Source organism: Myotis yumanensis, unplaced genomic scaffold (genome assembly GCF_028538775.1).
Source record: "Myotis yumanensis isolate MYYU_CA2020_CCGP unplaced genomic scaffold, mMyoYum1.0.hap1 SCAF_6, whole genome shotgun sequence".
Taxonomy (NCBI): Eukaryota; Metazoa; Chordata; class Mammalia; order Chiroptera; family Vespertilionidae; genus Myotis; species Myotis yumanensis.
Window position 1 is genome coordinate 24,458,471 of NW_027223757.1, and position 16,470 is coordinate 24,474,940.

The window sequence follows — 16,470 nt, forward strand, 5'->3', positions numbered from 1 at the left end:
AGATCCTGTGTGTCCCTAACTCCTTAGCTTCTTAGAGATACCATGTCCTGGGCCCCAGGGAAAGACCTATGCCTCTAAAGTAGTGGGCGCCTGGACTAAACTCAGTTCTGGCTCAGTCATGGAAGAAGCTGACTTCCATTCTTTCGGCCTGAGTTTCCTAATTTGCAAAATGAAGCTGATTAACTTCAACTGCCACAGCATTTTATTTAACTGCTAGATTAATAATTGTCTTTGAAATATTTTTAATTGAAGATAGGCCTACATATCAACAAAAGCAATAGCACCGTTTTCAGTTGTCCTAAGAGAGAGGACTACATTTACATAATTTTTATTATAGTACTAGAGGCCCTCAGGGGTTTCCCTCAACCCAGCCTGTGCCCTCTTGCAGTCTGGGAGCCCTAGGGGGATGTCCAACTGACGGCTTAGGCCCGCTCCTCATGGACATCCTTAGTGCTGCCATGGAGGTGGGAGAGGCTCTCACCACCACCACTGCCCAGCTTCTAGCTGAGCAGCACTCCCCCTGTGGGAGCACACTGACCACCAGGGGGCAGCCCCTGCATTGAGCGTCTACCCCCTGGTGGTCAGTGTGCATCATAGCAACTGGTCATTCTGCTATTTGGTTGATTTGCATATTAGTCTTTTATTATATAGGACTAGAGGCCCATTGCACATGGGGTCCCTTGGCCTGGCCTGCGCCCTCTCGCAATCTTGGGCCCCTCAGGGGATGTTGGAGAGCCAGTTTTGGCCTAATCCCTGTAGACCAGGCTGAGGGACCCCACCGATGCATGAAGATCTTTGGTTAATCTCTTCCTGCCCTCACTTCTCTCTTCTTCCCTCTGAGATTCATCCCTGTCTTCTATGTTTCCATGTCTGTGCACTGAGCATCTGCCCCCTGGTGGTCAGTGCATGTCATAGCTACTGGTAAAATGGTCGAACAGTTGAACAGTCACTTAGGCTTTTATATATATAGGTACTGTTATACTTGTTCTATTTTATTATTATTTGTTGTTAATTTTTTTACTGTGCCTAATTTATAAATTAACCTTTATCATAGTTAGGTGTATATAAGAAAATATACATAGGGTTTGGTACTATCCACACTTTCAGGCATCCACTAGAGGTCTTGGCACATAAATCCCCTCTGCAGTTAAGGGGGACTACTGAATACACATTTGAAAATAAAATTAGTGGCATATTATAAGCACTGTTCTTCACTTTGATTTTTTTTTTTCAGTAAACAATATACTTGTCTCTGAAGAGGTGGACAGAAAAATTAAGGATCTAGAGTGAGAAGAACACTTAGCTTCTTAGAGATACTTCTCACTGTACATTCTGAATAATTTTTAAATCATGTGCACATATTAATTTTTAAACTATAAAACATACATATGAGGTAGCTTCTGCATATTCTTAATATTTGGATGAAGATCTTAAAAACAGGTAGTAAGATTTTAAAGAAAGCCAATTCAAGGTCCTTTTACTTCTCTTTTAATTTTGTGGCATCATTAACTTCTTACTTCTCAAGGAGCATGATTTTTAGCAACATTTACTTTCTGTTCTAAAAAATACTTTAAAATTTATTTTAGAGAGGAAGGGAAAGAGAAAGAGAAATGAAAATATAGATGATGAGAGAGAATCATTGATTGGTTGCCTCCTGCATGTCCCACACTGGGGATTGAGCCCACAATCTGGGCATGTGCCCTGACCAGGTATCGAACTGTGACCTCCTGGTTTACAGGTCAATGCTCAACCACTGAGCTATCCTGACTGGGCACAACATTTACTTTCTGAATTAAGCTTTGGATTATGATGCTACCCCAAATCAAGTCACCACTAAAAGGAAACATTATTCTGTTGTCTATGAAATATAGAATCCAAGATTTGAGATAAAGTGTGGCTACCACCTGGTGGTCTTAGTTTGAATAAAAATAACCTTCAGTTATAATAACTTGTCTTTATAACAAGTTTTGGGGTCATGATGTTAATTAAGAGATAAAAAGTATCAGACTATATCATACTTATTGTGCACATGAGAATATAAAGTAAACAAAGGTAAAGCAAAGTGCCCTAAAACACAAAGCAGATACTTACTCATAATTATTTTATAAGTATTTCATTCACTAAATTTGTCGGAAAAAGGATATGACTGCTATAATCCCCCCAAAAAGGGAAAAAAATAAGAAAAGCAATTACAATTCTTACAAACTTTATTAGACGCATGTTCTTTTCAAATTTGGAAGTTAAATTTTAGAGATGAGGTGAAATTTCTGGAAGTATTCCATCCTGAGGGAGTATTTGAAAGAGGACAGAGGTGGTGTGTGGGATAAGAAGGTAAGGACTCTTCCTGCGTAGGGGGCAGCATTAAGAACACCCAGAAAAGTCAGTGGGTGTAGGGAACAAAAGAATCTTTCAGAAGAAATCTGTAGGCAATCCACGCGAGTGAGATGGGGGAGGGGAGATTTCACTTTCTTTTTGAGCTTCTTGAAAGTTTTGTCACTGAAGGGTAGTGGAGAATAAAACTAAACTCTAAAACTTTTCAATTTATTTAGGAACAAACTTTTAAAACATTTTTACCACATTTGCTTTATTCAGTAGGTTATAATCTACACTTACCAATATTTTAATTGGTCCAGATGTGTCCAGGGTGAGCTCCTCGCTAGCAGGGGCCTATGTCCTTTATACAATCTGTGCAATTTTGTGTGTGCACTTCCTTACTCTCTGGCACAGTAAGGTATTCCAGGCCCTGCCGTTATGTGTTAAATAAATTAAAACATTTATTAAGCTTATGAGTATTTATTTAATTCCAAACTAATGTTGGAGGTTTCGCTGTGCTTATAACACTAAATAAAATGGTCACATTTGTTGCATCCTTCCCACGCCTTTTCATATGTAGTGGCTACTCCTAGAAGGACAGTTTGGGGACTAGTGTATGTTTCCTTTTCATTTGCAGGTGCAGGAACTCATGGCCAACTAGCTGTTGCCTCTTTAGTCTTTCTCGGTTGCTGTGCATTTAAAGAAAGTCAGGGCTCCCACTCTGTGTTTATTCGATTAGGATAATGCAGTTTAAATTGGAATTTAAGTTGTCCATGTCTGAAAAACAAAGTGACTACAGCCTTCATGTTGACACTGATTCAGGAATCACAGTCTTGTGCCACCTTTGAAAACACTTGGGGCTGGGAAGGAAGTGACATTGGATCTCAGGTTTACCCGAGTGCAAAGGACATGAAAACAAACATACAAAGTGTTCCTCTCAGATAGAAACTCCTGAGAGAGTTGAATTAAATCTGACATTTTGTATATTTATGTTTTAATATGAATGAAGCAGATAGATAAATTCCAGTTCTCAGATGCAATCTATAAAGTCCATGGTGAGAATTAGACATGAGCCTGGTTCCATTTTGCTGTGGGAGTCATTCAGTTCTGGTGGTCTCCTCTAGGTTCAGGAGGAGATGCTGTGTAATTCTTAGGTCACATACGATGGCAATATATTACGAATGATATCCCTTCCTGAACATCTTATGAACGCCAGCTTGCTCTGCCTGCAGCGTCTTTTCCCTTTTGCTCCTAGTGTGTTCTTCCACTGTTCAAGTCCTTGTCAGTGCTGGGCACTTCTCAAATGTGCTTTTCTTCTCTATGCTTTAGCCAACGAATGAGAATTGTTCAGAAGAGCTTGTTAAAACGCACATTTCCAGGCCCTGGGATTTTGAATGATTATGTCCATGGTGTGTCCTAAGAATCTGCATTATAAAAATTACCCAATGAGATTCAGAGGCAGGGATATGAAATATGAGGAATACTGTACTGCCTGGGTGATGAGGCACCCATGTCCGATCTCAGGGAGTATGCTAAGAGTTTGGGGCTTGTGTGGATTAGGAGTGAGAGGAAGCATATGTAACATTCTGTTAGCTTTTAAACATCTATGTTTTTACTGTTAACTGTTACTAATTAATGGTTAATTGATGTTTTATTCCTTTTTTTCATTGACAGTATGCCAGGACAATTGGTTTGGTATTGATTTGTATTTTGCTGTACTGGAGTTTTTTTCCTTTCCTTATTCCAATTAGATAGCCAGTTCCTGTGTGATTCCTGAGAGGCCCCCTCAGGGCACTTGACGTACTGGCAAAGAAGCTGCTTATAGTCTTGAAACTTGCTGAACAGAGTTTTGATGTGTCCTTGAGAAGAGGGAGGCAAGAGATGACGATGTGATGGCAGTGAAAGATCAGTGGGAAAGTGTCTCCAGCCTGGAGAAGGGCCAGCACCTTGCAGTGGCCCTGCCCCTTGGTGGGAATGGTTTCATGGCCTTCACCCCCTCTCCATCCCCATCTCCACCCCGCTCCTGGTTAGTGGGAGCCCATCTCAGTAAAGATATCTGGGCCCTGCTTGGCTTCAAGCATGTCACGGAAGTGCGCATTCACACGATAATTCAGACTTGCACAGGGAGATGTCTATGGTGACCCTAACAGACAGAAGCTGAGAGACTCTTCTTCACTGTTTGCCAGACACTGTTTCAGGTGCTGATGATCCTACTGTTTAAACTTTACACTCCAGTGTCAGATTCTGGTGTGACCCTAGGGAATGCCAGGAAACCCCAAATTTGATGAGCTTGAATTGTCTAATGGCCTAGGGGGATGGAGATTTAAGTTTGTTCAAGAATATAAAGAAATCCTCTCCTTCTTGAATACTTGGGTCTGTGCTAGAAAATTCTTTCCTGCTATAATAGCAATGGGTGTCATATTTTTTGCATGGCTACACTGTAATAGATGTTTTATCTTATTTCCTCTGATACTCTTAAGAACTCTGCCGAGTCGTTTTCCCAATGTAGGACCCACTCTCGATCTATCCATCTAAATATGTATGACAGGGTTGTATGCAAATTCTCCCAACTAGAGCTGTATTCTTGACCATTATAATTAATTAATAGGATTCCCAATCCTTCCCTAGCTCCTCTTCCTCTGTCGCATCTTACATCTGGTATTTTCTGTCTTTGACCCTTTTCACTTTTCATACCACTCTCTTCCTGAGTGCGGGCAATCCTTTTCATGGCTCACACATATTTTACATGCAAATAAGAACTCCCTTAGCTCCTGACTGGCGTGTCCAATATGAAATTCACATTCAATATGTTAAAACTGGAGCTCATTTCCCCCCAAAACCTATTTCCTCCTCCCATAGTCCTGACTTCAGTGAGGAGGCCCTACATCCATCCAGGCATATAAGTAAAAAATATGGAAGTCATTTTGAATCCTCCCTCTTACTTACATGTCATATATTATGAGTTATTGCCTTAAAATCTCATCTCTTAACATTTCAATTATCTTTGTTTAAAATCTTATTTTTTACTTGAACTATTGCTCAAGCCTTTTAATCGACCTCCCATTTCTAATCTCTGTCCTCCAGATTAGTGTTGCCCAGATCTTTTAAAATGGAAACTCAGTAATTTAATTTCTCATGTTAGAAAACTCCTATGGTGCTGTATTGTTTAAATTACAGTAGAAATCCAATTCGCTTGGTATGGCACACAGATTCTTCATGATCCAGCCCCAGGACAACACTCTAATCCCTCCACCCAATACGCCTCACCATCCCCTTTCCATGTGGTTAGGCTGAGTTCTGGCAGTCACAATCATACTGTTTTAGGTTCCTTGGTTTGTTCATGTTATACCTGCTCCTGCGGTGACCTCCATCTCCTTGTCTACTTAAAGAACACGTCACCATCATTTACTCACCATAAACATTACCTCCTTTTGGACCCTTGTCCCCTATCCTCCAGTATTGACAATTTACTTTTTAAAAAATACCCTATATATATATTTCTCTACCCCATATATATTTCTCCTAGCACCTATATTATTTTGATTACATTTAACTGATGACATGTCTACCAGACTTATCTCTTGAGGGCATAGAGTATATGTTATTGCTTTTGAATCCCAAGTGCCTAGCACTGTACTTGGTGTATAGTTAAACTGTCTGTTCACCTCGCTTATTTATTAACTGCACCCTCTTTCACCCTCAGAGTGTCTTGTTCGCCAGATAAGTTATATATGGTTGCCCTCCACATAATACATGGTTAGTAAATGTTTGAATGAATGAGTGAATGAGCCTTAGTTTTCCTTAATTAGCTCTGCATCTGAGCACTTACTATACAATATATGTAGTGAGATTTCTTTTTAAGTTAATGCCTTTTTTACTTAGCTTCACTCCACCTGATTTAATATTACTTCAAGTTATCTTGGGCAACACAGCTCTCAATTGCTTTTTGGACTAGCTGCATGATTTCAGAGTTTGTGGTAGCTTGTCTCATTTTGTATTAATGAGAGACATTTCCTGATGTCAGAATTTCAAAAGCTCAATGAATTAATAAAACCCAGAGAGCCCCGCAATGGAGGCTGATATGCAAAATTAAAGTTGTCACCTAGCCCACACTGCCCTGTTTTAGCCAGTTCATTACAGGTGGCGCCAATTAGTTTGTTTTGCCCAAAACAAAAATGAATTCCGTTGGCGTCCATGCCCTTTCACTTGCGACCAATAGAAACCCAGCATTCAGGACACCAGGTGTCCTTACTTCCGCCTCGTCCGCCGAGTCTCCAACTTCTGGGCCAGTCCGCGTCGGAGTTCCCTGGGCGCCGGCGGCCGGGAGGCGCGGCCCCGGGGCGCGGGCGCGATGAGCGCGGCGCACGGCGGATCGGTGCGGACGCTGCGGGTGCCGGGCCGCCACGGCTACGCCGCCGAGTTCTCCCCGTACCTGCCCGGCCGCCTGGCCTGCGCCGCCGCGCAGCACTACGGAATCGCGGGTGAGGCCGGGCCCCGCCGCCGGGGCGGGGGCGGGTTCCAGCCGAGCCGGCTCCTCCCGCTCGTCGGGAAGCACTTCCGACAGCGGACGGCGCCGCATCCGAACGCCAGGGGGAGCGGAGGAGCCGATCGGCCCCGCGCCCCACTTTGCCCGGTGTGGGGAGCTGGTGTCAATTTCCCCCCAGTTACGTGCGGAAGTAGCTGATGGAAGATGCCTAGTGGCCCGCGTCCTTGTCCTTATTCCTTGAGAGCGCACCCACCCCGCAGTCGTCTGACACCCCATCCCCCCAGGCACACGCTGCCCTGGAGAGAGTGTGTTTAGCCCGCGGGGCCCCTCGGACCGGTCGGACCCACCACAGCACTTGGACAACGGCCCGCGGGGTCACCCCAGTGCCTGTTGGTTCGTCCGGTTCCCCGCAGCCAGCATTCGGCCGTCCGCGGTAAACCGAGCGCCCCTGAGCCGGCGCTTGCAGTCTCCTCGCAATTGCCATTGTGAAATGTATTAAGTTCTGCCCTCACTGCTTGTTGTCTCAGCAGGAATACAGACATTTACTTGCAAGCACTTATTTGGGGTTTAAGTTAATTGTCATGGACTAGATTGGAATGCAGGGTTTCAGTCTTAATTTTTCTTCTCTTAATTCATATCCTAGCATTTACACACTGAAAATCTACGAAACAAGTCCCTACATAATGTCAGGTTCCTGCAGTAGTTTTTGAAAACAATACTGTGATTTCCAAAACTCGGAGAAAATATTTGCTTTCTTATATTTTCACCATTAGCTCTTAGCGCTTGCACATTTAGATTTACAATAATTGCCCATCAGTTAGGCTGAAGACCCATGAGTTTGTGATATTTTAAATTAAAACCTTTACAAAAACTTCAAAGGAGTTAGTATTTAAAAAAAAACACAAACCAGTCAGGTATAAATAAAAGAGTCCCCTCCCCAATTCCTATAACAAATACAACTTTTAAAATATGCTTGTCCCTTAATAAAAATAATTCATTTTTGGTATATAACATATATTCTGTTCAGCACTTTACCACCAAGTTTGTGGTAAATTCCACCAGCTATTTTGTCTTAAAAACCCATGTTTAATGCATTTGAGATCTATTGGCAAGGCAGTGTGATGGAGCAGGAGCAGAGGCCTGTAGGTCTGTAAGCCAGAGGTTTATCACCTATAAATAGGGATGATGATAATACCCATCTAGGACTTTTGTGTGCTTGGTACCTGCCCGGCCACAGAATCTGAACTCAAATATCTCCTCTGTTAAGGTTATCGGGATTCCAAGCATAGGTGAGATGATAAGTTTAATATTTAATGATTGAAGCACAATATAGAAAGACAAATGGAGAATACAAACCCATTATTTTGTAAATATGGTCTCAATAACTTCAGGGAGAAATTCATGGTAGTAAAGTTGGGTACTTGGTGCTTGATCCCTCCTTGACCTAGATGGTCCCTTGGTGGGTTCAACAGCATGACCTCAACTTTTCTTTTTCCTTAGGCTGTGGAACTCTGCTAATATTGGATCAAGATGAATCTGGGCTTAGGATTTTTCGAAGGTAAGATGGTTCTCTAATTATTAACTTATATGTATTCTATTTTGCTATTAAAGCCTTAATAGAATTTGGTTTTGAATCTTCTTTATCCATACAATTTTTTTAATTTTAAAATCTGCAGTATAAAAGAAACTTCAGCATTTCCATAGTGTAGAACTTACTTTTGCCATTAAATTTGATTGTCATTTTTCTTCTACAGCTCTTGTCTCTTAGTGTCCATTTAGGAATTATAAAACTAAAAAAAAAAATGAACTAATTAGTATATTGCTGTGTGACATTTGTATCTTTGCTCTCTTCTTAATGTTGTTTAGCTTCACTCATTCAGAAGCTAATTACCCATTTTGTAGATATCTTTCCTGTCTTTCCATGCATGTCTTGTCTGTATGTTGGACTCAACACCTCCGTCAGAGCAGTCGAGGTAGAGAAAGGAAAGGAAATGCTGCCAGAAAAATAACTACCTGCTCATGGCTCATGTGAAAGATTTCTGGGAGACATTGAAATTATTGCTCTAAATTAGTATTTTAAAGTGCTTGCTAGTCCCGCCTCTGAACCACAAAAAACAGGGAGCACCCAAGTATGGCAGCATGCCCTCATGTAAATAGTGCTGTATTGCTAGCGGGCTCACCTAATTTTAATATAGCTTTACAGTTCTCTAGCTGTATGAATTAGGCTATTCTTTTAACCTCTCCGAACTTGTTTCTGCATATGACAAGTGCCAGTTGTACTTATTTCTCATTGTTGTGAAGATCAGGTGAGATAATATGTGTTAAAATGTGATAAACTTAAAAAAAAACTGTAATGTTATTTTTATTTTATATTCAACTGCCTATATAACTAGATGTTTTTGTTGTAATTTTTCCTGGTATAGCTTTGACTGGAACGATGGTTTGTTTGACGTGACCTGGAGTGAGAACAATGAACATGTCCTGGTCACTTGTAGTGGGGATGGCTCGCTGCAGCTATGGGACACCGCCAAACCCACAGGGCCACTGCAAGTGTACAAGGAGCACACTCAGGAGGTAGGAAGGGAGTCTCCCTGGGCCTATGGTTTTTCTTTGGGTGAAATATATTTGGGCATGCAAACTTGGGGAAATGTCTTCAGGGGATAAGAAGTTTAAGCTTTGCTGTTTGTCCTACAGGTTGTAAGTCACTTATTATTTGATTATTCAGACATAAACTACCTCTTGGCCGAAAGAGCTAGGAAAGAAGAAATCAGGCTTCTCATTAGTCAGTAGAAATGCCTCCATTAGTAAGCATACCGTGGCATCAGTTCCTCCAGAGAGGCCCATCACTGTTCTCATGCTGTGGGAATATGCCTGCCATAATCTGCCTCAAGATAGAGGTAGGCGGACTTTTCACAAAGACATCGCAAGATTGCCTTTAGGTCTTCAGTAGGATTCCAGAGGATTTTCAGAATATATTGGAGCAAGAGCATCAATTACTGAAGAGATTTTAAATCTAAATCTGGTTCATATTTCCAGATAGTGTGTAGCATAAAAAATAGTTTGATCTTATTAAGTTATATTAAAATACATCTATGTTTTTAATGAACATGATGGTAAAGACATTCTCTTTTGATGTTTTACTTTAAATGTCTAAACATTTTTCTTGAGGTAGCAATAAATCCTTCAAATGAAAACTTGCAAATTTACTTTAAAATTTGTGTCTACACAGGGCCTGGCCCATAGAAGCCTTTATTTAGTAAATGCTTATCAGATGCAATATTAGTCTTTTGTGATAAAAGATTCATTATGAGGATTCCAGACATCATTTTATAGCTATTGCTGTTAAAAATCAGTGTTTCTAAAATTGTGAGTGAAAATTATGAAAAATTATAGTTTTTCTATTTTATTGTGAAGGATCTTTGAATAAGGGTAGTTATAAATTATTATATTTTCATAGAATCACTGAAAATTAAGACAACTTTGGTAAAGAAGAACTTTAGTTTCAGGATATTCAATGCAAGAATTTCCAGAGCAGGATGTCCAAAATGCAGACATTTTTGTGGTACCTTCATGATTTTTGCCATATTCTTATACTACATATAATTAATTTTTTTTTTTTTTTAATATATTTTATTGATTTTTTACAGAGAGGAAGGGAGAGAGATAGAGAGTTAGAAACATCGATGAGAGAGAAACATCGATCAGCTGCCTCCTGCACATCCCCCACTGGGGATGTGCCCGCAACCCAGGTACATGCCCTTGACCGGAATCGAACCTGGGACCTTTCAGTCTGCAGGCCGACGCTCTATCCACTGAGCCAAACCGGTTTCGGCAACATATAATTAATTTAAAAAATTTGTTTAAAATATTTTTTCTTTCAAAAGTTTTTTTTTCTTTTTATTAAATCTTTGGTGCTGTGTATTGTTTATCTATATAAATTCGAGGGCTGTAACTAATGGGTCATAAAATATCTAATTATGTTAAGTAGGCTATATCACTTAATGTTTTTCTTTAAGTGAGCTTTATGTTATTTCACTCATTTTAAAATAGTTACATTCATGAAACCATAGGATTGATAGCTAATTTAGTATATATATTTATTAAATTGTAACATATGTTAAAATAAACATATAATGAATAAAATAAAGTCTATGTACCAGTTAAAATCATCTCATATAGCCAGTGGTGTGTGTACTGCAGAATGGAGCAAAAGTAGGTTTACAGTTGTTTGTATGGAAAATAATGCAATAATCTATATGAATAAAAGGGTAATATGCTAATTAGACTGGACATCTTCTGGATGTCCTTCCTGACAAAGCTGGGCCTGGGAGAAGCTGCCCACCTGCAGTCCTGGCGCCAGCAGCTGCAGCCGGCCAGCAAAGCTGGCCTGGGTCCCGGGTGCCTGTGGCCAGCTAGAGGGAGGGAAGCCCGGGTCCCGGGTTCCTGCGGCCAGCAGGAGGAGGGAAGCCTGGGTCCTGGGTGCGTGGCCGAGGTAGAGGTGGTTAGGGGTGATCAGGCAGGCAGAGGTGGTTAGTGGCGATCAGGCAGGCAGGCAGAGGTGTTATGGGTGATCAGGTAGGCAGGCAAGCGAGCGGTTAGGAGCCAGCGGTCCCGGATTGTGAGAGGCATGTCCAACTGCCGGTTTGTGGGATCGCCCGAGGGGTCCCGGATTGGAGAGGGTGCAGGCCAGGCTGAGGGACCTCCTGCCCGCGTGCACAAATTTCGTGCACTGGGCCTTTAGTTAATCAATAATAATAAAAGTGTAATATGCTAATTGGACTGGACAGCCGAACGACCTTCCAGACGACCTTCTGGTCGAAACTGGGGCTGCAAGGGCTGAGGCAAGCCGCCAAGGCAAACCACTGCAGCTGCGAGGGCTGAGCCCCTTGCACAAATTTCGTGCATCAGGCCTCTAGTAATAATAATTTAAGAATAAACTGTGTTTCATGTACTCACAACTGTAAACCTGCTTTGCCCCACCCTGTACATACTACCTTCTGGAAAATACTATTCTAGAATGTTCCTCATGATGGTCTCTCAGTCTTTGCTTCATTTCTGTGAAATTGAATTTCACTGTTTCCATAACTAACCTGACTTTTAGATTGCTGTAATGGTTAGAAACAGCTCTCTTAAGCCCAAATCTATTCTCCAGGCAACCAGCTGTTGCTTCTAATGCCTTTCTGTGAAGTGGTGAGATTAAGTCCAATCTCCCTTTTCCAGGAGAACCCTTGAAAATAGTCATCATGTCCCCTTCAGTCTTCTCTCTTCCAGACTGTGCACTTGTAATTCCTTTAACCTGTCCTCAGATTACATGGTCTCTACATTTGTCACCCTCCTGGTAAACTCCTTTGCATACTCTCCTGTTCTTTAATGTTGCTTTTAATATTCTATACCTAATTTATCCCATAAATGTGTTGATCAGTGCTGGGCTGTATAAGACTTTGCCAACATAATCTTGAGCCTCTAATTCTAATAATATTACCTAACCTGGCTGTATATTTTCTTCAGCCATGTCATAGTGTTGGGTTACTTTGAATCCATTACTAAAGTACCTCAATCTTTGTTATTTGAACTGCTGTTAAACTAGGTTTACATCATCCTCTAATTATGTAACTTGTTTTTTTTAACTGAGGACATACTTTATTGTTTGTTTGTTTTTTGTCAGACTATTATTCTAGATTGTCCTTCCTCATTTTCTTTTCAAATGCAGTTTTTGAAAATCATTTGTATCAGTTAGGATGCCTTGGCTGTTAGTATAATAAAAAACTGAATAAAAAAATGCATGCAATAATCAGAGTTTATTATTTCACATAACCAAGCATATGGAGGTGGAATGGGTCTAGGCTTGGTTAATTCAAAGGTTGACAATGCCATCAAATACTCAAGTTCCTTCTGTCTTTCCACTCTCTTATCCTTAGTGGGTTTCTTTTCTTCTTATTCTCCTTATAGTTCCAACTATTATTTCATCACCCTGTGAGGTCAAAGAGCAAAAAAAGTGAATGTCCCTATCTTGGGACTTTACTAAAGCCTTACAGCAGTACCTTTTCATGTCTCAGTGGCTAGAAGAGCATCACATGCCCAGTTCTAACTCTATACCACTCCTACTTTCACCTAAATGAGATTCACCCTTCAAAAGAGGAAGGGACAGAGCTTTTCCTGAAGGACAAAGTTGGGGTTGTGTGAACAAGAAGGAACCCTTTGGAAGCCAACCATCTCTATGTGCCATAACATTACTTCTTGTTTTTCTCACAATCCTCCTATATAATAAAAGCCTAATATGCTAAGTGTCCCGTTGTCCAGTTGTCCATTCAACCAATCAAAGCATAATATGCTAATGATATGCTAAGGCTGCTCAACCTCTTGCTATGATGTGCACTGACCACCAGGGGGCAGACAGTCGACCGGTGCACTGATCACCAAGGGGGGCAGATGCTCCGACCGGTAGGTTAGCTTACTGCTGGGGTCCGGCCAATCGGGACTGAGCGAGAAGGGCCGGACATGCCCTGGAGCTCTCCTGTGGTCCTTCCCCAGCTGGCCAACCTCCCATGTCCCTCCCCAGCCCTGATCATGCACCAGTGGGGTGCCTTGGCCTGGCCTGCGCCCTCTCGCAATCCGGGACCCCTCAGGGGATGTCGGAGAGCTGGTTTCGGCCCGATTCCTGCAGGCCAGGCCGAGGGACCCCACTGGTGCACGAATTCATGCACCGGGCCTCTAGTTGTTTATAAAACTCAAATTACACCAAGAAGGGTGATGAGTAGAGAATTGTAGGAATCTCATAAAAGTCATCCTCCATGAGGTTGTTAAGAGAAAGAATTTCTGATGATTAACTTAAAACTCAGTATTATAATACCAAATATTTGGCTTTTTTTCATTAAAGAGAAGCACAGCATTTATTCAAAGTTTGTCTCTTATACCAAATATGCAGAGACACTTAAGAGGATTTAAAGTCAAAGGAGAGTTTTGAGGAGCTAATAAAAATTTGTTGAATAAATTAGTAAGTGAATGATCACAGGTGATTCCTATTTTTTCCCACCAATGTGTTCAGAGAAACCTTGTTATACAATAGAATAGCACACAATGGGTCATTTTCTCCCATGGGAGAGAGTTTAGAATGATGAACAGCATGGTTTTGAATCCTGGCTCTATAACTTTCCAGCTGGGTGACCTTGGGCAAGTTACTTTCCCTAAACCTAGTTTCTTCATTTGCAAACGAGGATAATAGTTGGTGTTTTAGGTTTGTTGTGAGTGCTTAGAACAGAGCCAGCACTAAATAAATATGAGCTATTACTATTATTTGCTCTTGTTATAGTAGGGTTGTAAAGGCATGAAACAAGTTAAGAATCTTCCAGTTGCTCATTTCACCACTCAGTGACTGTCTGAAAAATGTCCAACAATCCATTTTCAGATAGATAAGTAGGTACTGAAGCAAAAAGGAGAAATCCAAGACCTAGATATATTTTAGGCCTTGAGGAATGAAGGTCTTGGTGAAATGAAAGAAAATCATGGACATTATTCCTTTGCATGGCTTCTAAATTTAGCATCAAAGCAGAAATCAAGTTCTTCTCTATGTTAACTGGCAGCCACAGAGGCCGTTGTGTCTTTTGGGCCCCATAAAATGCCTTTAGCTTGGACTGCTGCTGAGTATATAACAGGAGTGGAAGAATAGGAAAATTTTAAAAGGTTCAGCGAGGAGGAAAAAGAGGGTACTTAGGAGTTTTATCTTTGTTTCTCTACTTCATGACTTAGAGCACTGTGCTATGGAAAGCGAGTTCAAACTCACTTTAAGTATGTCATAGACAGTGTTTATTTCAATGTCTACTTTTCAGTGTGCTTATTACCTTTCTTAAAAATAGTTAAAATTTGTCTTCACTGTCAAATGGCAAGGCTTATCAATTTGCTGAAAACTTAAAAGATATTTGATCCATTTAAAGTTTTTTTTTTATCATTGCTTATACTAGTAAAATGTATTTTTTAAATAACTATCCAACAAGTAGTATATTGTGGAGAAAATGTATTTAACTATACATTTCATAGTAAAGATGTGCCTTATTTTAAAACAGAGTCAATTATTTACCTCTTTGATAATGATAGTAGCTGACAAGCTTATAATGATAGGTACCCAAAAAAACTATTAATGCAGAATGACAACTCATGCATTTAACACCATTTTGTTCTCTTTAGAAATGTATTTATATTTAAAACTATCCAATAACAGATTTGTCAACCAAAGAGATATCTATCCCTCCTCCCTCCTTCCCTCTCCCCCTCCCTCCCTCCCTCCCTCCCTCCCTCCCTCCCTTTCTTTTTCCCTTCCTCCCTCTCTCTCTTCATCACCCTGCTTGGTGTAGTTTGATTTTTACTAGTAATTGTGAGAAAGACAAGAAATAATGTGGCACATAGAGATGGTTGGTCAGAAAGTTATGAAAGGCCACTGAGATCCTGTCAAAAGGTTAGAAGATACAACCTGAAGAGGCTCTTATTGACTATGATGGGGCAATTTGAACATCAATAGGAATGACAGCAATGGATTGAAAAACTATACACACACATAGACACACTTATATGTATATTTTCACTTATTAAAAAAACCCCAACTGGTCACCATTGAAGATTACTAGGATAACTGCCTCATTCTGAATATTGATAAATAAAGGTAAGGAATGAAGGCATTTATCCTGCCTTTCCTATATGAATTTAATTGTGGAGTAAACAGTTGATGTGGAAAATTTCTTATATCAGAATTCTAGCTAATAAATGCAGGAGGAATAACATCACCATTTAGTAGCCCCTAAATAAATGACTTTAAGTAAGGGTTATGCATGGATGCTGAAACAGTTAATATAAGACTGATACATCTTCTGAACAATTTTAGGATCACTACAAGTGGATCAACCAGAAATTATATACCTTCTAATACAATAGGAAGCTAAAAAAAATAAATAAAAAAGATTGAACTGAATCTAATGAAGCCTCTAGATCTAACTTCAATTTAAAGAAAATAGGAAAGGTAGAAGAAAAGTTAAACACCACCATGAGGAAACAAATAGCCAAGTCCAGAATATAAAGATACTACAGGACCATTAACTTTGTTTCTTCAAGAAATAAATGTCATGGGAATAGGGGGGCAGGCAAAGCAAGGTGGGGAAGAGGACTTTCCTAGGTTAGAAGAGACCTCAGAGATAGCACCTAAATGTAAAATATGGGTTTATTTGGATCCTGATTCAAATTAACTGTAAAAAGACATTTTTAAGACAATTGGGGAAATATGAAAATGGACAGTATTAGGTGATATTAAGGAACTTTTGTTCATCTTGTTGGGTTTGGAAATGGTTTTGTGCATATATAAAAAAGAAAACCATCCTTATCTTCTGAGTGAAATTGTCTGATGTTAAAATACTCCAGTAGTCAATTAGTCAATAATGGGATAAAACAAGATAGGCAAAATGTCAATAACTATAGAAGGTAAATGACAGATACCCAGGGATTTATTATTCTGTTTTCTTTACTTGTATGCACATTAAAAATGTTCTGTCATGAAAGATTAAAAAATTCATTTCACGTTAAAAGAAGCATGTAGCCCTTTCTACTCAGTAATTAAAAGTCAGTGTTCCTTTCCTTTGTATTGATACAGATAAGTGTGAACATTCCAGACAGTTTTCCTTTGATGATTT

The 16,470-nt window shown here is 40.2% G+C and overlaps 1 protein-coding gene across 1 annotated transcript in view; it reads left to right on the forward strand.

Moving 5' to 3' along the window:
- The first annotated feature begins 6,583 nt into the window (after positions 1 to 6,583).
- The window catches only part of PEX7 (peroxisomal biogenesis factor 7), a 66,833-nt gene continuing 56,946 nt past the window's right edge, over positions 6,584 to 16,470 (forward strand). The window contains exons 1-3 of the mRNA XM_070417763.1: positions 6,584 to 6,794; positions 8,300 to 8,357; positions 9,223 to 9,373. Coding sequence (XP_070273864.1) covers positions 6,665 to 6,794; positions 8,300 to 8,357; positions 9,223 to 9,373 — 339 coding nt within the window. The 5' untranslated portion in view covers positions 6,584 to 6,664. The remainder of the gene's footprint in view (positions 6,795 to 8,299; positions 8,358 to 9,222; positions 9,374 to 16,470) is intronic.